Here is a 23072-nt window from a genome sequence, read left to right as displayed (position 1 = left end):
TGTGAACAAAAATTAAAGGGCAAAACTGTCCATAAGTTATATATTAAGGATATAGTGAGCTGTATAGCAAAGCATTTGTTGTAGGGAATGAAACAAGCTAAAATAACTAATCATTTGGCAGGAGATCTAATTTTGTCTTAGTCATTTTAATTATATTCCCTTAGGTAAAGATAATTGATTATATAAAGTTTTGGGATCTTCCCAGATTGCTGAACTATACATGTTGAAATTACACATGATGATTTTGCATTTAATATCTGAAGGTATATACAGTATAAATTTTCAGATTTTGATGAGCAGCCCTGCAACTGTACCTGCATATCCATTGTAAATGCAGTTCTGGGGCAGAAAGAAACTAAACAAACTATCGAGTCTATGTATTTACTCAAGAAGAAAGAAGCAGCTTTCTGGGATGAGTTGTGAATTTATAATATAATGGAATTTATATTTTTTAAATCAATTTTTAGAAAAACTTTTGGCTACTTATTTCTGATTGGTCAGTGTCAATGAGGGAAACTGCTGTTCTACTTTTGTGCTTTTATACTGTTTTACATCTCAGAATCCCTTGATGTATGGATAACCAAAGGACCATATGAATAGAGTTGTTTTTCTTTTTTTAAGGAACTAGGGATTTTAAGCTTGAACAAATTTTGAAAGGTTAATCTATAAGAAGGAGATTTGTCATCTTCAACATAATTCCAGATGGAAGGAGGTAGGTCAGTGGAAAGAAGTTACACAGAGAGACACTTCTGAGGAAGTTTCAGTTAGAGCTTGTTAATAAACTCTATACAACAATGACTGAATGGTCATAGAGATGTGTAGTGAATGTTCTATCTTGGATGTTTTTAAACAGAGGTTAAAACCTGTCAGGGATATTTTATAAGGGGAGAATGAAACCTACACTAAATCAACACTAAATGGCTATTCGAAATATAAGCATCTGTAAATCTAATTTCGTCTCTCTTCTTGATCTCATTTATGAGGTGTGATGCCTGCTGTGGCAGTAGATTGTGTTAACAATTATATTGATGGCTGAGTGCTGACATGAAGTTTAACCCACTCCATCTCTTCTTATTTTAATTGCATTTTTATCTATCAGTTAATGTGATTGTGTTCACCTTCTTAGCAATGTTACTGTGCATTTTTTTAAACAAGGGAAGGAATATAAAGGGGTGTTTTGGAAAGCAACCGTTCATCCCACCAGTACTGTTGAACTCCTACTACATGCATGCATCAGAGGCAAGGGGCAGAGGGTCAGAATTCATCGTGTCGCTGTGCCTTTGCTTCATTCCTTTTGTTCTTTGATTTCTGTAGCCTTATAACCCTGATGACAGATCATCCTGAAATGGGAAATACTGACCAATCAGAAAGAAATAGCAAAGATTATCCTAATAAATGGCCAAAAAATATAAATTCCATTGTATCATAAACTCATAACTCATCCCACAAGAAAAACATATGATTCAAATAAGTACTGTATTTTGCAAGTCATTTATGGCTGAATTCAGGCTAGTAGCATTGTCCTTTTGGGTGTTACCTGGGCTCAAGCAAAATTCTTGGCAAAGGTCACACAATTTTTGTTTTCGGAATGAGGTCAGCAACATACCCTATGCTAGTGTGCTACTGGATTAACTTCCCAAAGGAAGCTCATAACCAAGAATAAAGTAATAGCAGAAAAAATAGAGTAAATGAAAAAATCAGGAATAAGCAAGACTATAAAAACCAAGTCCATCATTCCAAAGACTACTTAGTCATAAATAAGTCCTAAGACTACTTAGGTCTCAGTTCTTTACCAGAGTATATTTGTATATGTGCTATTTTTAATTTTAAATATTACAATTTTACTAGGCCATGTGTCATGGACATTCTAGTCTATCAAAAAAGATCAATCAGGCAGCATTGCTCTGTCCCTGGCATTCCACAGCTTCTTTGTGTAGCCTGGGCTTTCTATATTTTAATCCCTAATCTATATTTGCTTGGTGAAATGTCATCAAACTTAATTTTTTTCTCTAAATATTCTGTGCATTTTCATTCATTTCTTCTTGAGAAGAACTGGCTTGGGGATGTCGGCAATAAGAGAACTGCCATTTTCACCGTTTGTCACCTGGCACTGCTTCTTTTTGTCCTTGTGGGTCCTGGCCACAGAGACAGCTGCAGAGAAGGCCAGGACCTTTCTGAGCTCTCAACTGGCACCAGTATTCAAGGCCACGTCAGCTATTGCAGGTTTAAAAACTCTTCTTTCTTGCCTTCAGCCTGTATGTAAAAATTGACATAAAAACAAAATTATCAAGGGAGCCTGCTGAATGAAACGCTTTTCTTGCTCTGGAAATGCTCAGTAAAACTAAGGCTAACTACAACGCTGGCCCCCAAACATGGAATAACTGTCATGTGAACCAGACTCTGTTAAAACTTCTACTTGAGACTGCATCCTCTTTCATATATGAACTTCTAAATCAGTTGTTGTGTGCATGGGGTATTTAGGTTTCATTTTAAATTAACAACAGCAACTTAATAGAAAGTATAAAATAAGCTCTTTCTGTACTCGGGGCAGCCAGCCCTGTGGTCTAGTGGTTGAGATTCAGTGCTCTCACCGCCTAAGCCCAGGTTTGTTTCCTAGTCAGGGAACCACACCACCCATCTGTTGGTTGTCATATTGTGGCGGCTGCGTGTTGCTGTGATGCTGAAAAGTGTGCCACCAGTATTTCACCCAGAGTGGACAGGTTGCAGCGGAGCTTCCAAACTGAGATAGACTAGGAAGAAGGACCTGGCCACCACTTCCTAAAACAATTTGCCATGAAAACCCTGTGAATAGCAGTAGAGCATTGTCTGATACAGCGCTGGAGGGTGAGAAGATGCTGCAAAAAGACCCACTGGGTTCCGCTCTGCTGTCCACTGGGTCATTGGGAGTTGGAATTGACTTGAGGGCACTGCCAACAACAATACTCAAGGCATTTATAGTGTGTTGAAAGCAAGTCTGATAAACACTTTACTAAGAAGAGTTCTCTTGTGTAGTGTTGTTTTTGGGAAAGACAGTAAAGTCTGCTCTTTGTGTAAGGGCGCCACTTTATAACATCTGGTAGGGAAACGCTCCATGAAAGATGCAGGATGAAAGTCATCCCTCCAGGGGTTCTGTGGCACAAGAACTTAAGCCAAGGGGAGATGTAGCAACTCTTAACATGCCTCAGCAGTTAGAGCAGCTAAATTAGGGTGAAGGGCTCAGTGTTTTTCAGCCCTTCTGTCTTCTGATTGACTGGATTCATTTAAAAGGTGGCGATTAAAACTTTTCAGTTGTTTAATTTATAGTCACACTTGTTTTCTCCCCTCTGGGGTGGTTATTGAAAAAGGATTTTGAGGACTTTATTAAACTGTTTGCTGAAGCATTTTCTGTAGATATTGAGGTCTTTTCTAGGTAACTTGGACATGTAGAATTGAATGACAGTCATTCATCCTTCTCTATTTAGGGCAGCGTTTCCAGCTAGTTACAGCTTTACCATGGTCAATCATTAGAATAAAAAATTGTGAAGTGTAGTAAGCAATGACTTAAGTCCCATGTGCAACAAATAGCATGTTTATGGGCGATCTCTCTCCTAGGAGGGAACAGTTTCACCTCTAAATGAAAAGGTGACTGAGGTTGTCCATTTGTGACTAGTATTGGTGCAATTAGGCCTGTGTACAATTGAAGCTGCTGTTCTCATAAATGAAATATTGAACTGAGGCCTTCATTGCACATTCCAAGAAATACAAAGAAATGGGATGAATCTGTATGTCAAGTATTGTTGATGCTATTGGCTTAGACATGTTCCCTTTATTGGGTCTGTTTTGCAAGCCTAAATTTCAGCCTGAAGAATTTCTCCATATAAATGTCTTAAGTATTGCAGTGGCACATCCATCACCTTTTTGCTTTTGAATTACAAAGATAACCTTAAGATATGAGCCTTATACTGGGCAATGTGATACATACACAGAAAGGGTGAGCCTCCTTAGTGATGAAATCAGCCAATGCCCGAGAGGAAAGTAATAGGCAGAAAGGATAGAGTTGATGAAAAAATTGATTCTTTTCCATTAAACCGTACGTGATGTGTTTTTTATGAAGCTGGCATCAGCTGAAAGAGAAATATTTTTTCAACTAAAAAGAGATTGATGATGAAGGAGAGGAAAAGTATGTAAGGGATCAGGGGATAAATATCTGTCTTATTCCGTTACCATCTCAAATAATGAGAAAATTGAAAAGGATTCCATTGTAGTTACTTCTAATATTTACTTGGACTTGGTTCTATTAAAACTTTTTAATGTTAATAATGGCTTTTTTTTTTTTTCTTGAAAGTACATTTAGACTTCACACATCATTTTCTCAATTCTAAAAGTTGTGTTGCTTATTTTCAGGTTTACCAAAGATGCAGGTCATTAAGAACTATACTGGAACACCACCCCCAGCTCTTCATGAAGGACCCCCATTACACATCCAGGCAGGCGATACAGTTGAACTGCTAAGAGGAGATGCACACAGTCTGTTTTGGCAGGTACTATCCAAATTACAGATTTTAGACTTAATGGGTGATTTATTACCACTTAAAGAATAAAGCTCTTGTCTTTAGAAACTGATTGCATACTTTCAGCTTCAGAAATTTTACATGTTGTGGGGAAAAAATATTTTTTATTAACCGTCCTCATATTTACCAACGCCAAAGTAGCAATGAGTGTTAGAACACTAAAGAAAAATAGTATTAGCACTGTGAATTATAATTACCATTTTTATTAAAAGTTCATACTTTGCCAGAGCATTTTTTCCAAACTTAGGACCTATGGGTAAGAACTAATTTGCATGGTTTTAATATATTAACAGTTCAGTTCAGGAGAATACCTAATTAGCTTACCAGTGCCATTTCTGGCCATATTTGATTTGTGCCTACCCACAGTATTACCTGAAGTTCTTGGGGGTTCTCTGGGCATAATTCATGAACTATATGAAATGTGAAAAGTAAGCCAGCATGTTGATGTCTGCTGGTGATGAAATCTTGCTTGTCCAGTAAGCCTCTATTCAGGGATTTTGTTTACTGTGGTAAATATGGTATAGTGTTAAAATTTGGTAAAGCTGGATGGTAGAACATTGCTGTTAATAAATTATTCTGTTTTCATGTGTATGTTAGAAATATTTCCAAGCAAAGTTAAAGAGTTTGTTAAAAATCTGTTGTGCGTTGAGGGGAAACGGGGCCAGGATCAACAGAAAGACTAGCACATGAGTTTGGTTGAGGTAAAGAGAGAGCAGAGAAGGACTGCTGGGTAATAATCCATTGTGCACATATGTAAATGATAGCTATTTTGTTTGCTTAAAACTGTTTTTTTATCTGTCATCTTGTTACAGAATGCCCCTAGATTGACCATATATCTCCAACCACATTTCAATTGCTATAGCCAATGACTTTTCTAAAGCTCCACCATTCTTCCTAAGTATCCTACTCCTCTCATACCTCATCCTTCCCAAAAAAGGAAGAGAATGACATATTCTACTAACTCTTCAGTCCACTCCTGCATCTGCCAACTCAACCACAAAACATACCTGCATTTGTATCCGAGATTCCTCACATTCAAGACTTATCTTTATTCTTGGATTTTCCATCAGCTGGCTCTTGACTCCTATATTTCCAACTTCATTCTCTCCACTGGCTCCTTTTCTACAGCATGTAAATATGTTCCAGTAGAGAATTCTAGGTTGGTGGGTTTTCTCTCTCAATACTTTCAATATTTCATTTCACTTTCTTCTTGCTTATGTAGTTTCTGAAGAGAAGTCAGAAGTAATTCTATCTTTTCCTCTATAGATAAGGTGCTTTTTTCCTCTGGCTTCTTTTGGGATTTTTTCTTTATTTTTGATTTTTCTTTAGTTTCAAAATGAGAAGCCTAAGTGTAGTGAGTTTTTTTGGCATTTACCCTGCTCATTGTTCTTTCTGGATCTTGGGTTTGGTGTCTGACATTAATTTGGGCAGATTGCCGTCATTGTTTCAAATATTTCTTCTTTTCTTTCCTCTCTTCTTCTTCTTGGTATGCCCATTACATGCACATTACACCTTTTGGAGTTGTCCCACAGATCTTCAATATTCTCTTCTGTTTTTTCATGTCTTTTTTCTCTTTGTTTTTCAGTCTGGCAGTTACTGTTGAGATGATCTCAAGCTCAGAGATTCTTTTCTCAGCCATATCCCAGTCTACTAATAAGCCCATAAGAGGCATTCTTCGTTTCTGTTACAGTGTTTTCTGTTTCTAGCATTTGGTTTTGGTTCTTTCTTAGTAATGTAAAGGACTACAGTTGTGATGAGATGTGAAGGAACGGGAGGCTTCTATGGTCCTGTAATTAGGTCTCGGTCTTTTTAATGAGCCTATACTCAGTCTTTTTAATGAGCCTATACTTCTGGACGGTGAACTTCACAAGTGTTTCTCTGTTTTTTTTCTCCCCCTAAGGTGGAACAGGATGGCTAGAGTGGGCTGGAGTAGAGTATTTCGGTTCCCCAGGTCAGTTAGGCTCTGATAATACCCCAGCAGGTCAGGCTCAGGTTAACTAGTTTCCCTAAGGATAAGCCTTGTGAGAAGAGCAGAGTGCCTTTTCCCCTCCCTCTGCTGGAAGCCCCAGGGGATTTTTCTCCCTGTTTACCATGGGAATCTGGTTGAGCTCCTGAGGGTAAAGCTCACAATACTGTGGGGTTTCCCCTGTGACTGGCTTCCCCTGGAGTTTTTAACTCTCAGGGTTGTCGGCACTGAGCCTCCAGCAGTTTGTCAATTACAGTTGAGGTTTTCCTACCACAGCGCTGGCGCTGGATCCTACAGCAGTTTCTGCTGGTCAGTCTCTGCCCTGGTAAACTGTGACTCCCTATATTCACCTGTCTGTCTCTCTAATCTTAGGGGCTGAGGTTTGTCCTGTGCCCTCCCCTCTTTTATGGATCCAAGGAGAGTTGTTGATTTTTTCAGTCTGTTCAGCTTTTTACTTAAGACAGAGTGACACCCGTCAAGCTCCTTACATGCGGAAGTAGAAGCCCCAGTGCTCTTTTTACTAAGTTCTATTCCCTCCTCTTCTTTTTAGACAATAAGACATTATTATTTTTCATTTTCTCTCAGCAGCATGGGAGCATGAAGCTTTTCTGGTATGATGCTATAATGGCTTGGGAAACTCTCAGGAGAATTGTGGGAGAAATGAGAACCTTTGGATAATGAAATGTACGTGTATGTCTGTTGAGGGTAAGATATGTGATAGGAACAAGTAAGGCTAATGCTAGAACAGAGAAAAACAATTAGCACATTTATTTCAGATCAGTAAGTATGTATTGAGTGTCAGACTCATTACTCAGACACTGCTCACACTTCAATTACCAACTTCAACCATTGGTTTGACATTAGGTCTCCTGTCTTTAGAAGAACCATTTGTGCTTGCTGGCAGCTAACAGCATGATTAGATTTTCAGAGATATGTTAATCTAATATTTCTAATATCTAATATCTAAAGATCTAATATCATCTAATATTTCTGACACGGATGTAGCATGAGTCAGAATGTCTTATGGGTACCCCTAAGCCAGTCAAAGGATTTCAAGCCTTACTGGAAGGAGCAGTGACACTGTTAGAAAACCTGGACTCAAGTCATACATCCATAGCCAAAGAGCTGTAAGGTTTGGGTCAAGTTACTTCATTACTATGTGGCTCAGCTTCTACATTTGTTACATAAGAGGGGCTGGACCAGAGCAATGCCCACGACTCTGACGGAATCATCTGGGGACTTTGCAATCATGTCACCACACAACCCCACTTTCAGAGATTAGGATACAGTTTGTCTGGGTTGAGCCCAGGCTTGAATAGTTTGTGTAGAACCCTAGATAAATTTAATGTAAGCCATTGACTAGATGACCCAATTGGTAAGATTCCATGATAGTTATGACATTAGTCCCAGCTCACGATTTGGTCATTGATAGCAAACCAACTTATTAAGCACAGCTGTAAAATATGGGGTTACAATGAACTCACTACTATGGCTCTGAAAGTTACCAAATGAAGGGCACATTTTCATAGTATTAGCATACAATTAAAATATACCTGCCACAAACTTTACACTGAACTTGGTATGATTGGTTTCTCCAATTCAAAAGGTACTTCAGATTTTACAGTGTTCCCAGGCTGTCACAATAAAATCAGCTCTTGTTTTACACTGTGTATGTGGACGGTACATGGAGGAAACTGGCCTGAATGTGTACTTACTCAACGGCGTGATTTAGCATGATATGTTTTAAAAATTTCTGAACAAAAATCTTTCCTCCTTGGTGGGTCTAAATGTGTAAAGAATGTTGCTGATTTGATCCTTTGAAGTTGTGGGAGTCTGTAGGTGTGTTTGCAGTGGATCCATGTATATTAATTTGCTGGTTTTTATGTTTAGGAAAGAGTGCCTTATGGTTTGTATTCTAAAAGATGTGACTCCTGCACTGGGGATTTTTTTTTTTAATTGCTTCTGAGAAGATAATTTTTAAGCACCTCTTTTTGTTCCCTAACCAACTGTCTCATTTGAGATTGCACATAATTAGCACAAGAGAAGCAAGAATTTTTCTTTCCTGTGCTAGAATTTAGGAAATTGTAGCTCATTTTGCTGAGTGTTAGTTACTGACTGCCGTCTGCTAGCAGCGTCACCTTAAATAGATTACCTGCTCCGGGGGCATCAGTTTTATCATCTGTAAAATGCATACAGAATAAAATAAATAATATATGAAAGAGTTCTAGCACAGTGCTCATTAAACAGTAGCCCCTATTCGTCCATCCATGTCTCCATCCACCCATCCATCCAAATACTAATGAAGTGCCTACTATGTGTCTGACTCTGTATTTCCTACCGGGAGGACCACAAAAAGGACAACTGGTTTCTAACCTTGTGGCCTTAATGATCTACGGAGTGATGAAAGCTCAGGATAGGTGATGTAGCTGGTTTCCACTTTGAGTTTTTTATTAAGGGTTTTTATAAATCATATTGTTAGAAATATATCTAGAGTGAAACCTGTGGATAAAGATCTGGAGTAGTTATTGGGATGTTACAGTGGCTTTGCATTTGAATTTCAAAAATGTCTTTTGTACCAGTTAAGAGTTTGGCTTATTTGGAAATGTTCAAGAAATTATTCTTTCTAAACCAAATTGTTTTCTCCTCTGTTTTTTCAAGTGAGCCACTTCACTCATTAGTGTAGAAAGTTGGGTTGTATTGTAGACTGTCGTGTTTTCTACATACTCTATGTCCAGAGAATACAAATTATCCTCCGCTATCTATCAGGAACTTTCTTTCTTTGAGTAGCTATCAGTCTAGTCTGTATTATTATTATAACAACAGTCATTTCTAATGCTATTGAAGTGGGTGGGCTATCTGCATTTTCATTATATCTTCTTTCAAACAATGAGTTGCCAACTGAGCTGTAAAAATGTTCTCTGTTCAATCTTCACATTGAACGGATTCATTTTGGCAGCTTTTTCTTTTCTTTGTTGTCTTTTTTCCTTTCTTTTTCCTTGAAAGTTCTATAAAATTGTCTTCAAGTGAAATGAATATAAATGAATATAAACTAGGAAATTGGCCATTTAGGATCCATTTCCTAGTGCAGGTGTAAGCCTAACAACATATTAAATGATTCTGAACATGTCATTGGACTGATGATAAACCTGTTGATTTTAGTTGTTGCAATATATGCTAATAGTGACTAAGGAGAACATCCTTCATGTTAGAACCGTTATTTTCCCAGAAAAGATACAGATTATACTTATCAGAGAGGAAGAAAGGGCAAGAGAGAGAAACAGGCAAATGTAAAATCATGCCATGCCATCTGTGGTTTCTAATACAGAGCTTTATATGTATTTTCTTCTTAGAATAAAGCTTACGAAGCAATGAAGACCCTGTGTCCTATATCATGGGGTTTTATTTGCTCCATTGTCATTTATGAATACCCAAATGTTCCACAGGGAGAATTTTGTAAGCTAAGTGGAATCAAACGACAATTATAAGCAGTAGAACTGTAATCAGTGTGCCAAAAATATATATTTTTATCCACAATGAAAGTTAAATAACCTAGAAAATAGTTGTGATACTTCACACTTACAGATCATGCATCTACATGATCTTTATTCTAAGGAGGGAAAATGTTTTTACACACATTCTGATTAATTCGCAGAAATCTCCATAAAGAGGGTAAATTTTATGGTTTTAAAGGGCCAAATTTATCATCCATCTATAGAATGGCATTTGCAGAATTAGAATTAGACTGTCTTCCAGACTTCTGGTCTCCTAGTTTAGTTCTGTGTGTTAGACCATCCTACCTTTGTTTTAGGAGAGTCATTTATAATTTTTAACACTTCTAAGAAAAACACATTTTTAAAGGCAACTTAGATCTTTTTTGGTAGAACAATCAGGAAACAAAACATTGCTTTATGTAGAAGATTTTGTTTTTAAGTTTTTTTAACTCTGCCTCAAAGGAAAAAAATAAAAGCCAGAAAATAAGTTGACCTTAGAAAACTTGGGAGATTCTCAGGAGGAAAGAAGCATTCCTACTCACGTGGCTTCCTGAGGAAGGGAGTCTGGGGGAGGGGTGGCTCTTGACTTGGTCATGAGCTACAAAGTGTTAAATTCCCCTTTACCACCATCTTAACCCTCAAACATAACGGTCGCCAGTGCAGCAAGTTGACTTTTGTCTTAGTTTACCTTGTCAAGAATTTTTACTTCCCACATACCTGCTATATTTAGTGTTCAAACAAACAACAATCCAGGTGATTGCTTTTTACAGATGTGTTTTCCTCATTTCAATGTGGAAAAAAATGAAGGGTTCAGCTGAGGGGGACCTTTTTCATAGGGGACATGTTTTCTCAAAACTTCAGTCATTGATATATATTTTACCTTCTGCCTGAATTTTCCCTTTTACTCCCAATTTCTTAGCTAAATCCTTCTTTACCATCAAGGCACAATTCTGGGACCACTTTCTCGAAGGTCTTCTCTGAACCAAAGGGCTTCTATCATAGCACTCATTGTACTGTATCCTAATGGTCTATTCATCCTTCTCCCTGCCTGATTAGAGCGCTCCAGAAAGCTAAGATCCATAGCTTTCATCTCTTTGTCTCTGATGCCTAGAATAAAATAAGCATTCATTCTGTGGGTCTAGAATGAATAACTCTGTTCAGAGCTGCTGTTTCCATAATATGTTATTTACAAGTTTTCAGATTCATTGTTTATTAACTCAAATTACACTTTATGATGTTATTTGAAAGACCATTAAAATATTCATTCATCTTGTCAGATTTAAATTTATCTTGTTCTCTTGTAATGGTCTTAAAGCTCTTTAGCCTTCTATCCTCAAATTCCTTATCTATAAAATGGGGATTTTAATACTTAAATGACTCACAAGGGTGTTATAAGAATCATTGCAAGTAAACTTGAAAGAAAATTGAAAAGAAGAAAAAGTACATTTCTGTATAATGGATAATGATTTTGAAAGATATGCTTCATTTTTGAGAAGTGGGAAAATGATCATCAGTTTGGTTTTTAAAGTTTTTTAAAAATTTTATCTTCCTCGTATTTAATACGAAGAGGCCCACCAACATATATGGGCTCGTAGAAGACCACTCTGCCGTCCCAATTCCTGTACCAATTCTTGAAATTTCCTAATCAAATATTAAACATTTTACTTCATAATTAGACATAAAAGCACAAATGATAAGTTCTGAAGGGAATAGTTGATGTAAATAAACAGGGTCAAGTCCAGAGCCCTCTCCTCAGAGCAGGTTTGGATGAGGAAGGCGTAAGATACGTCAAGGAGAGTGAAGGAGAGTGGGAAGGAAACAGAGAGCCAGGGTTTACAGAAAACAAACTTTGCGGAGGGAATGGTTTGCTACTTGTGGACTCAACTGTGGGAACTATTGACCTTTTGTATGAGAGCCTTAGGGGATCTGCCCTATAACACAGGACCTGATGCAGAAACCCTCTGAGGGCCCAGGAAGGGAGGTCCTGTGGAGTGGAGTTAATAGTCTTTCCTCCCAACAGCCTCCCTGCAACTTTTGTAACCAAATCACTTCGAAGTATTCTTTTCCTTTGCCCTAGAGAAAGGTGAGACTTTTCCAATACTTTCTAGACCACACAAGAATATTAGCTACAAGAGAATTTTCTAAAACTATATATTTTTTTCTCCTGATCTAAAATTCAAGTGTCAGGCTGATCATAGAGGCAAATAAGAACACTGAAGACATATTTTAAGGAAAATCAGATCTCCTTTGTTAAGAAAACTGACTCCTGACACCAAAAGACTCATAGCTTTGGCATTATGAACCAGCAAGTACACATCTCTGGGAAGTATGTTTTCCCCAGTTCGGATTCCTACCCCAGGGCATTTCTTTGTGAAATCTCGAACTTGGTTTTTATCATGGCAATGATACCTTTTTAGGCAGTGCTGGAGCGAGTGTAGTTTTAAGGTGTTCCTCAGTTGACCTTGGCTTTGCATCTAAACTGCCTCTCACTGCTTGCCCATCCCTTCTATAAAATCAGAAGATGCCAAGGCAGAATTGAAATTGTGGATGTGGGGATAAAAAGCTATATGAAAAGGGTAGAGGCTTATTTGGTATTAGTATGTCCTGTAATCATGAGATCTTTGTTTTGACAGGTGTTTACCTCAAAATATTGAGTTAAATCAGGGTCCCTAATTACAGGAAAGGAGAAAAAGGCAGAGCGTGACTGTAATAGAACAAGGGAGGCCCGGGAGAGATGATTATAGAAGATAATAGACATTAGTAAAGGCCTGTAAGAAACATTTTCCCTGGGTGATTGCCAACTGGCTTTGATTGAATAGATCATAAACTGAGTTTGCAGGAATGTTTCCAAGTGTACAGACTGTATTATGGGAATTGGCAAACCTCCTGACAAAGTGGGTGAGGTCCTAATTGTTAACTCTCAAGATGGGTGTTTTTGGTTAACAGTTCTTACTGTTACTTTGTCCTGTGTTTGGTACAGGGCAAAATGTAGGTTATAATGAACCTAGGTGAGGACACTGCTGTCTAAGTAGAAATTCAGACAGTGAAGTATTACCTCTTCTTTTCCCAATAGAGACTAATATTATTAAGGAGAAAGTTCTGAGGACTTCTGTTGTGGTCCTTTTTCTTCCATTATTTTACCACCACATAAGCTACGTTCTGCCATAATTACTAAGTTTGTGTCAATCACGGAATACCTTCAGTGGGCCATCAATCTGCGGTTGTATCTGATATGACTATTGATTTGATACAGGTTATTTCAATAGAGTGTACACATGCACATGCCCTTGAGGCTTTAGGCCAAATAATTTATCAAATTATGACATATATTAAATTTTAATTATTCATGGTAATCTGAATTCCTAAAGAATGAATGAATGAATGTAACTGCTAACAAATCAATCTTGTGTACCTTGGAAAATAGAGGACTTCACACTGAGTTACAATGTAAGTAATTAGGGACCTGAAATGTCCTTATCTTCTATAAATAAGCGCAACCAGATTAAATTACTGATACATAGCACCGCTAATTAAGAATTTGTGGATCAAATAACTTCTTGGTAACAGTAACTAACTGGAGAACTGTAGGGACTTGGGGAAAATGCTAGTTTAAGCAAAGGACTTTGGTGGTAAAGGGGACCTCAGAAATCCTAGGGTCAAACTCTGTCATTTCGCAGATGAGGATATTGAAGCCAAGAAAGATAAAATGGCTTAGTGGAGATCAGAAGGCTAGGAATAGAACTCCAGGCTCCAACTCTCTATCCACATCAAATTATTACCTCATAGGTTTGTTTGTGATCCAAAATTCTGTAAAAATCTATAAAAATAACCAAAGCAAAAGCTAATTAAGGAAATGACGTTATCTGAATGAGATCCTTGAAGATAGTGGCCATGTTTATGAATTTTTAATCCTCTAGTACATAGCATAGTGCCCTGTGAATATTAGGAAGTCAGTATACTTTTCATTAAACCACTAGTTCTGTTCTTAGTAGAAAAATAAATTCTTTAAAAATGCCTACTGCTGCCATGTACATTTAATGTATATGGTGCTATTTTCAGAATATTCCCTTGGTGATTACTTACGATTAAAATTACTAAAGATAAGAAAACACTGATTAGTTATATGCGAGGATTAAAAAAACAAAAACAAATTTCTGTATTTTGGACCTTTGTTAAGCCTGGTTTATTTTCAGGGTTATATGCCCTCTTCCCAAATCAGATTTCTTCCAAGATGTGCTAGAACATTCTTCTTCTGTCCAGATTTTATGTTGAGTAACCACTTGGGATTTGGGGTACCTACATGCACATTGGTTTTTGCTTGCTGATTTTTTTTCCTTTCGTCAAAGGTAGTCTCTTGTTTACTTCACCAGAAAAACCCAGTTATAAGATTTTGATTCGATATTGCATCATGTACAATATCTCACCCAGTGAGACTGTGGAGAAAAAGCCTCAAGGCACCCATAACTAGAGTTCCTTTCCCTGCTGGAGGAATCCAGGAACCTCACAGAATACATTTTTTGGATAACAAGAAAAATGTTCTGCAAAGTCTCATTCTGCTTTTATATTCATCTCACATCCAATAAGTGTAGGAATACAGCTTTTGGCTTTATAGTAGGTTTTTCTTAGTGTACATTTCACAACTTTTAATTTTTTTTAGAGTTTTTGACACTTCCGTCTGCCAAAATTTCAGAGATGTAGTAAACACAAACAATTTTCTGTGCATTGGAAAAACCATCAAATATAATCGAGGTCTTTGTCATACATTTTGATGACTTGATTCAATTATAAACCCTTACAAATTGTAGATAAATTTAATTTCAAGGAGCCTAGACTAAGATGCAGCTTTTTTAGAGTTATTCAGAATTCTAAGCCTATGACAGCCACTTAACTACAAATGAACTATGCCAGGAATATGAGTTTCATACAGTCTTTTGAAAAATCTCATGAGTGTTTACTGTTTATACATTGGACAAAAGTTAAAGATCCTGTACTCTTAAGAAATGATAAAAGCACGTGCTTATGGTTTTGTTCTTTTGTGTGTGTGTGTGTGTGTGCGTGAATATTTTGGAATCCATTGTAATGACCGACCATTTGGTGCAACCATATGCCATTATACTTGGCAAATTTTCAAGGTCTTCACTGGTGGAAAAATGCATATCTTACTCATCATATAAGAAGAAATTAACGATGAAAGAATGTGTGTACTTGCAAGAAAGCATTAGGACATTTGAGAAAAGGAATGGACTATCTTGAATGTAGTATTTTCTGTTCCAGTGAAAGTTATATGAGAGTTTGTATTACTTGTGGCTTAACAAACTTGCCTAAATATAAGGAGGATGGTGGGATTATACATAGGACTAGGCATTTCTATTTTAATAACACATGAATAGGTCAACTAAAGAAAGAAAATTTAGAAGTGAAAAGATGGATTGAGAATATTCAAAAAGCAATATTGTGGAGAAAATAGAAAATTAGGTATTTTTAGCATTTAGCAAGTGCTTTCACACATGTTAATTCTTTGATCTTTGTAACACCCTGGTGATGCATGTGTGGCAGATCTTGTCACCATCCTTGTTTTACCATTGAGACTTGCCTAAGCTTGCAGTTTTTTATAGCAGAACTGGGAATAGAATGAGCTCTTCTGATGCCACATCCCCTGTGTATGGTACTCCTTTTCTATGTTTTTCAAGAACTAGCACTGATATATATCTAATTGATGACAATGGTTACAATATGGCTGCTGCTATGATCACAGATCACTCCTTACCAATTTCAGAAAGTCTTTGTTCTAGTTTTCTCTCCTTTTCTAGTCCTTTGATTCCATTGCATGTACTCACAAAGCCTGTCAGAATAATTCCAAAGACAGTGCTTGCTAGAAGCTATCTATCTACCTATCTATCCATCCATTCAGTTAGTAAACTAATTTTTATTGGCCTATATTCCCATAATTCATGCCCACCCTGTATGTCATCTTCCCCACACACTCAGACTGTATTTCTGACAGTGAGAGAGTGAGTGGGCAAGATGACAGTTGCTCTGGCCATTACCCATATGTGATAAATTGCTTAGTAATCTCCACAGCACCATCATGCATACATTCAGAGTGTTTAGGGCATTGTAACTTGGGAGAATTTCCAATCTTTCATAAATAACCATTAATCTGTCCCTTTTACATTCAGCTTTCCACATCTGTTTCAAATTGTTCAGTGCTATTCCAGGAGTGCATTAAAGCTCCAATCCAGGTGGCATTAAGGGGATAAATGAGCCACAGGGAAAAGATGCTCTGTATTTTTCTTAAAGCAATTCTTTCCCTTTTTACAAAGTTAGGAGTCAAGCAATTTCTGATTAAGATTTTTGGAGGATATTCTGTCATTTAAGCCATCCTTGTCTATGGGTTTAAAAATGCAATTTTAGCTCTACCATCCTAGCATACAATAATGTTTTTCTCTATACAAGTAGATTGTAAATATCATTTCTACCAGCAAATTTAAAGTAGTTTTAATTCATTATGATTCACTGTGGATTCTTTTTGAAGAAAAATGAAAAATAGTTAAAACCGAAGATCGTTTAGAAATAAATGTGTCTGAGTATGCATTAATACTTGAGATGTTCAGGAAGTTCAGAGAAAGTTGTCAATTTTAGTTTGATATGTTTTTCTACAGGAAGAAATTTGCTTTTCAGGAAAAAAGGCATTATTATTGTATGAATTATAATTTAACGTTATTATGCTTTGTGTCTGCTTCAATTTATTTAATGAAAATTATAAAGGTTCATCTTTTCTTACCATATGCAGCCCGTAACTTGTTTTTGCAGGTACTTTCCAAAGAAAGTATTTTCATGAGAATGACCCAACCTGTACTGTTAGATTTACAAAAGTCCCATCACATAATAGAGAGAATGCCCTGCGGAATAAATGCCTATAAAGATAGCACTGTGTGGTACACTGGATGACACATAACTATGCAAGAGGAATGTTTTCAGGTTAACCTTGAAGATATTAAGGGGCTCCCAAGAACAAATATCAGATAGGAGGATAACTAAAAGAAGATTCCCTATCTTTGGCATTTATAATAGGCATAAAAGAAATGACAAGTTGATTATCTGACACGGAATAAAAATGCCCACACAGGGATGTAAAGGAGAAGGAAATTCAGCTACATGTCTCATCAAGGTTAGTAAAAATCTCATAGATTAATCATCACATAAAGTACACTAAATCATTGGCTTTGAAAATGGTTTATTTCATAGCTACAGTCTGCAGTTCCATCCATGCGTAGGGGATTGACAGCTGCTCCACCCATTAGTATTAATGAATTATCAATGTACATCCCACACACATCCACCAGGGAACCAGAGACACCCCTCCTACACACTACTTTGGTTTTGAATCTTCCAAATGTTGTAGGATGGCTATTCCTTTAATAAGTGGAAAATCATTGACTACAGCACGTATTATCTCCCATAGCTAAAACTGACATCTCATAGGAATTAGTGAGGAAATGTAACTTTATTTATCAATTAAGATATGTTAAATTTTCTCTCACCTCTTTGTCATCTAAGGAATGCTGTGACCTTTGAGGAAATTTCACCTGCTCTGCTAGGGCATTTCATTAAGGAAAACACAAGTTAGAATGACCTTGGGAGTCTGCTTATTGAAAATTGCCCCCTCCTGAGAGACCTCTGCTAGTGTTCTTGAAATGTGGAGAGAGACAACAAAGTGGTTTTGAAACAGTGACCATGTGTCCTGGTTTACCCATAATAGTCCCAATTTACACCTTTGGTCCTGGCGTAGTTATTAATCATTGCCCCCTCACTCTCAAAAGATCTTGGTTTGGACAGATCACTCTAGTTTTAGAACATTTCTTAAAAAACCATGGCCCCTTCCTCTACAGTCTAAGACAGTTTCAGATTCCATTCATGCCTTTCAGGTGGAACCCTTGGTTCTGCAAAGAAAGACACAAAAAAATGATGGATCAGTGCATACAGCTTTAGGAATGATAAAATTCATTAAAGTGTTTCCTACTCTTTCATTCTTTGTGCCTTATCACCTTTCTCTCTGTTTTGTGCATTACATTCTTCAGCACACACTCCTTATATAAAATATCAGGGATTGGTCAAACAGTGTCACTATAAGAATATTTTCATATAGAAATAGGCTGCGTAAAGCTTCTCAGTCCATTTGTGTAAAAACAAAACGTGGTATATTTTATTGTTTTCAATGAAGGGGAATTTAAGGTCGCACTACTCATTGACATGGGACTATCAGATTGAGAAACACCTCAAATTACAAACATTTATTAAGTGCTTACTATGTGTCTGGCATTCTGTTATAAAAAATGATGAAGACTGGGGCCGGCCCGGTGGTGCAGCGGTTAAGTTCGCACGTTCCGCTTCTCGGCGGCCCGGGGTTCGCTGGTTTGGATCCCGGGTGCGGACATGGCACTGCTTGGCAGCCATGCTGTGGTAGGCGTCCCACGTATAAACTAGAGGAAGATGGGCACGGATGTTAGCTCAGAGCCAGGCTTCCTCAGCAAAAAGAGGAGGACTGGCAGTAGTTAGCTGAGGGCTAATCTTCCTAAAAAAAAAAAAGATGAAGACTTTGTCCTGAATTTCAAACAACTCACAGTCTAGTAATGGAGGACATCATGTAAAGTAATAATTATACGTGGCATATGTGTTTCTAAAAGCACGTGAAGGTGCGATGGGAGAAAAGGGTGAGATTAAATCTGGATCTGCAGATTGAGGAAGGTTTTATAGACGAGATGACAGAGGAGGTAATGTGTGAGCCAAGTTTAGGCGGAGGAATAGAGTGAAAGAATCAATCTATATGAGGGGCCCTGTGTCAATTTTGTTCTGAGGAAATAGGTGGTATTACATTGGCCAATATGCACTGTCACAAAAATATCACTGCTGCTCCTGAACTCTGCATTCCATAGATTAAGACCTTTTGTTCTTTTTCTGATGAAGAATGGAATTGACAGTTCACTATTCTTATAATAGCCACAATGTTCCCATTTGTTGATATGTCTTCAAATAGAGTTTTGAAAGACCATTATAAAGCTCTCTTAGACCTTTCCCCTGTAAAACAGACTTGTTCCCTTTCCTGCACTCTCAGAGGTCTTACTTTAGTTTTTTAAAACAATCAGCCTTATCCTTTTCTCTTCTGAGCCCCTGTTAGTGTATGGTTCCCACCAACACACCCTTGTATTTTTTGCTCAGGTGGCATTACAGTGCATTTGTATATAAAGGTCTGGCTAGTCATATTATCCCCAAATATCATACTTACTTACTTATATCTCAGTGTCATGCTTAAATGAAGGAATGAAAGAAACACTTCATTCCAACCTCATAGTCACTGAGCTGTCATCACTCTCTAGTCTCTGATTCTCCTCCCTCTTGGTGGTTCCTTCCTGACTTCTAGTTACACTAATTTCTGTAAGTCCTATCTTCCATCTTCTTCTCTCTTCATTTGCTTCTTCCATGACAGTCTTGCTCCTATGATTCCAAATTTCCCCTCTGTTTGATTGTCATCTAAATCTGTGTTGTCTGTTTGAATGGATTATATATTTGCCTCCACCCTTGACTTTTCTCCCAGTCTAATTCCCATAGTCTTCTCTTCCCATATCTAAGCCACAGGCAAGTCACAAACACTGTAGTTAAATAATGTCCCTAGCACCTGTTCCCTCCTCCGGTCCCTCTTCCTTTACTGTGATACCTTCCTTACCATGATCTCTAGTAGTATTCTCACCTACAAAGTCACGCCCATCTTTAAGCCAGTTTGCACATGGTTCCCAAGTTAATTGTTCTAAAATACATAACCCCTTTACTGAAACCCCATCACCAATGATAAATTCAGATATCATAGTCAAACTGATCCTTGCCACCTTTTGACTTTCTTTCCCATTGCCCTCCTTTATGAGTCTTGTGCTTGTAGAGAGAGGCAGTGCAGAGGTCTGAAGTTAGAATATCCAAATTTGAATTCTGGTTCTGTCACTTGCTGGCTCTGTGATCATGGGCAAATCATTTAACTTCTGTGTCTCATTTTCCTCACCTATAAAATGGGGATAGTAATTGGACCTCTTACAAAGCATCGTTGTAAGGGCTAAATGAAATACTCAGAGCAGTGTCTAGCATGCAGTCGGGGTTCAATAAGTATTAGCCATTATTAGACTCCATTGAAAGGGAACTATTTGCATTTCGTATGCACATCCTGTAATTTGCTACCCCTAGTGCCTTTCTCATGCTCTATTTTGTTTTCAGAATGTCTTCCTCCATTTCCATCTCTGTTTATTTAAACTCTGCACAGTTTGCACTCAAGTGCTCCCTCTTCCATGTAGCTTTCAGGCAAACCCCCAAATATTCAACCCATCTTTCTAATTCTCATAGCCTCTCCTCTGTACCTCTCTAACATTAGTTAGCCCTTTCTACCTTGTAGAAATCAACACATAATTAATTATGTTTAGACATATCTTTGCTCTGAAAATATGGGGGCAAACAGGAGCCATTTTATGAATGTTTGCATTTTCCTCAGTATCCACCCGAATTAATATTAGAATCTGTATTTGTTGAATAAATGAATGAATATTCCACTTGTTCACTTACTTTTCCCCTGATAAGTGCAATGCAGTTTTAGAACCTTGCCAAAGTGAATATCTTCTCTTTGCTTGGTTATCTAATTGATCTCCCTCTCTGTCCTAACCCCCTCCCCTTTCCTTTTCCCCCCATTTTCCTACCTCGGACCCTTCCCTCATTTCTACTCCACTTCCCCTCTTGCTTTTCCATGTCCCTCTCCCCTCCTCCCTTTTTTCTTCTTCTTCCTCCTCATCCTTTTCTTTAATTCTGGATTTCTACTTCTTAAAATTTTCTCTATAAACTCATAGCCAAGCCCTTAGGCACAAAGGGATACTGCTTCAAGAGGGAGATGTTTTCTGATCATTTTTTGTTGCTTTTCTTCGTCAAAAATAATAGAGCGTGTAACATCCCATCATAGTGCTATTTACTCATCTGAGGTACTAAGACGGAAGCAATGGTTAAATAGCAAATAAAAGTAAGCCCAGTTTCTGGACGAGGAGAAGTAACCTCACAAGAACTTTTTCATTGCATGTTCTGTTTTTGCGGTATATTTTGAGTATGGTTTGTCTTTCTGGACTGGGAAACACTTGTAGGGTTAGTGTCATGAGATTTTTTTTTAAAGAGAAATTTGACCAAGGGTCTCCAAGAACAAATTCTTAAGTGTTTTTTGGCCATTTTGTGCTTAGGTGTTCCTTAGTCTGTTAATTTCTTTACTCTTTTCTCATTTACAATGCCATTTTGCATTATAATCCTTTCCTCCAGCATCTTAACAGTCCTCTTCCCTTAATCAGTATCCGGTTCCTTTCTCCTAAATCTGAAAGCCATCTACAACATCTTATCATACTATGTTTTCCATTTCCACGTCTTGGAATGTCTCTTGTCTTGTTGGAAGAATGTTCTCATGAGTTCTGTTAGAGATGCGAATAGCAACCATTTAAATCAAATTCCTGATTAATTATGAGCCTGCACAGAACCAATGTGATCTACTTGTATTGATAAATATAAGATTGAAAGAATGTGCTGTTGATTGAGGAATGTAAAGTTAGCAAAATTGAGTGGTAGATTAGAAAGTCAAACTTGAGTTTTTATTTTATTACCATGATCTGAAACCACATGTAAAGTTTAACAATTTTAACACCTCTCTGCGTACGCTTCCCTTCCTGAGCCATACCAAGTTAATGCTTAGGACTGGATACCACGTGTAAGTCAGTCTGAGAATCCTGAGTAAAACACCATGTGCACAACATTATGGGATTGTCGTTTGTGGTAAATTTGTTCTCAACATTGGCATTTTTTCCTTTTTCTAATTTAGGGTAGAAATTTAGCATCTGGAGAGGTTGGATTTTTTCCAAGTGATGCTGTCAAGCCTTCCCCATGTGTAAGTATGAGTCTTTTATTTCTTTCTCATTTTGTTTTGTTTTTATTCTGCAATTAATTGTGCAAGAGTGTACAAAGGATATGGGTCTGGTTGCTCATTAATTTTATTATTTTCTGAAGGGATCGTATTACTTCATATTTGAGTGTTATGGCCTTTATTACTAAAATTCCAAAATCATTGTGATTCTATTGTTAGACATTTTTTTTCCCTTTTCCTGAGGAAGATTTGCCCTGAGCTAACATCTGTTGCCAGTCTTCCTCTTTTTTTTGCTGGAGGAAGATTAGCCCTCAGCTAACATCTGTGCCAGTCCTCCTCTATTTTTTTATTTGTGGGTCGCCACTGCAGCATGGCTGATGAGTGGTGTAGGTGCGCACCTGGATCTGAACCCGTGGACTCGGTCTGCCAAATCAGAGTGTGCCAAATTTAACCACTATGCCATGGGGCTAGCCCCAGAAAATATTTTTAAATGTTAAAGAAGTACATGCAAGAGGCAAATTTGACTTAGTAGAATTTACAAAATTAAATTGTCTGCAAGATTTTAGAAGGAATAAACCAAAGGTACAGATTAGATGCATTGTACAAATTTTGCTTTTCCCGCTAAGATGAGAATGATAGGGTCTAATCTATTCCCAGTCACTTTTGGTTACAAAGAGATATTAGACTTCAACTAGTGTGTTTGAAAGCATGCAAGTTTATAAATTTCTCAATCAAATTTGTAAATACATTTTTCTGTGCTTCAGTTTGTCATTACTGTTTATTTAATGTTGTAATGATATTTTCGGAAAACATAAAATATATTAGGTAGATACAAGGAGAGTGAATGAATATTTACTCAACTGTTCTTATGGATGAATATAACATAAAATGTACTCTTTGGTGCTTTATGCAATGTATACATTTCTGTTTAGGGGGACATTATTTTATAATCATAATTTGGTGTTTAGGGTAGACTTTCCTACAAAACTAAGTTCTTAACTCAAAGTCAACGAAATTTCTTTATTAATATAATGGAGTTGATAGTTTGAAAAAAAACCTCCTTAAACTATCTTGTTGCTATATTCCAATCCATACTTGATTTCAGAATGTGGTCTGTAGAATAATTAACTCTACTCATT

The 23072-nt window shown here is 37.3% G+C and overlaps 1 protein-coding gene across 3 annotated transcripts in view; it reads left to right on the top strand.

The window, feature by feature from the left end:
- VAV3 (vav guanine nucleotide exchange factor 3) overlaps positions 1–23072 on the top strand; it is a 350711-nt gene that overhangs the window by 287376 nt on the left and 40263 nt on the right. For all 3 annotated transcript variants that reach the window (XM_046645400.1, XM_046645401.1, XM_046645402.1), the window contains exons 20-21: positions 4384–4520; positions 21892–21957. In XM_046645400.1, the coding sequence (XP_046501356.1) occupies positions 4384–4520; positions 21892–21957 (203 nt within the window). The remainder of the gene's footprint in view (positions 1–4383; positions 4521–21891; positions 21958–23072) is intronic.

The sequence above is a fragment of the Equus quagga genome, chromosome 18, assembly GCF_021613505.1.
Source record: "Equus quagga isolate Etosha38 chromosome 18, UCLA_HA_Equagga_1.0, whole genome shotgun sequence".
Lineage (NCBI taxonomy): Eukaryota > Metazoa > Chordata > Mammalia > Perissodactyla > Equidae > Equus > Equus quagga.
The sequence above is the reverse complement of the archived record's forward strand: the minus strand, read 5'-3'. Positions and strand labels throughout refer to the sequence as shown.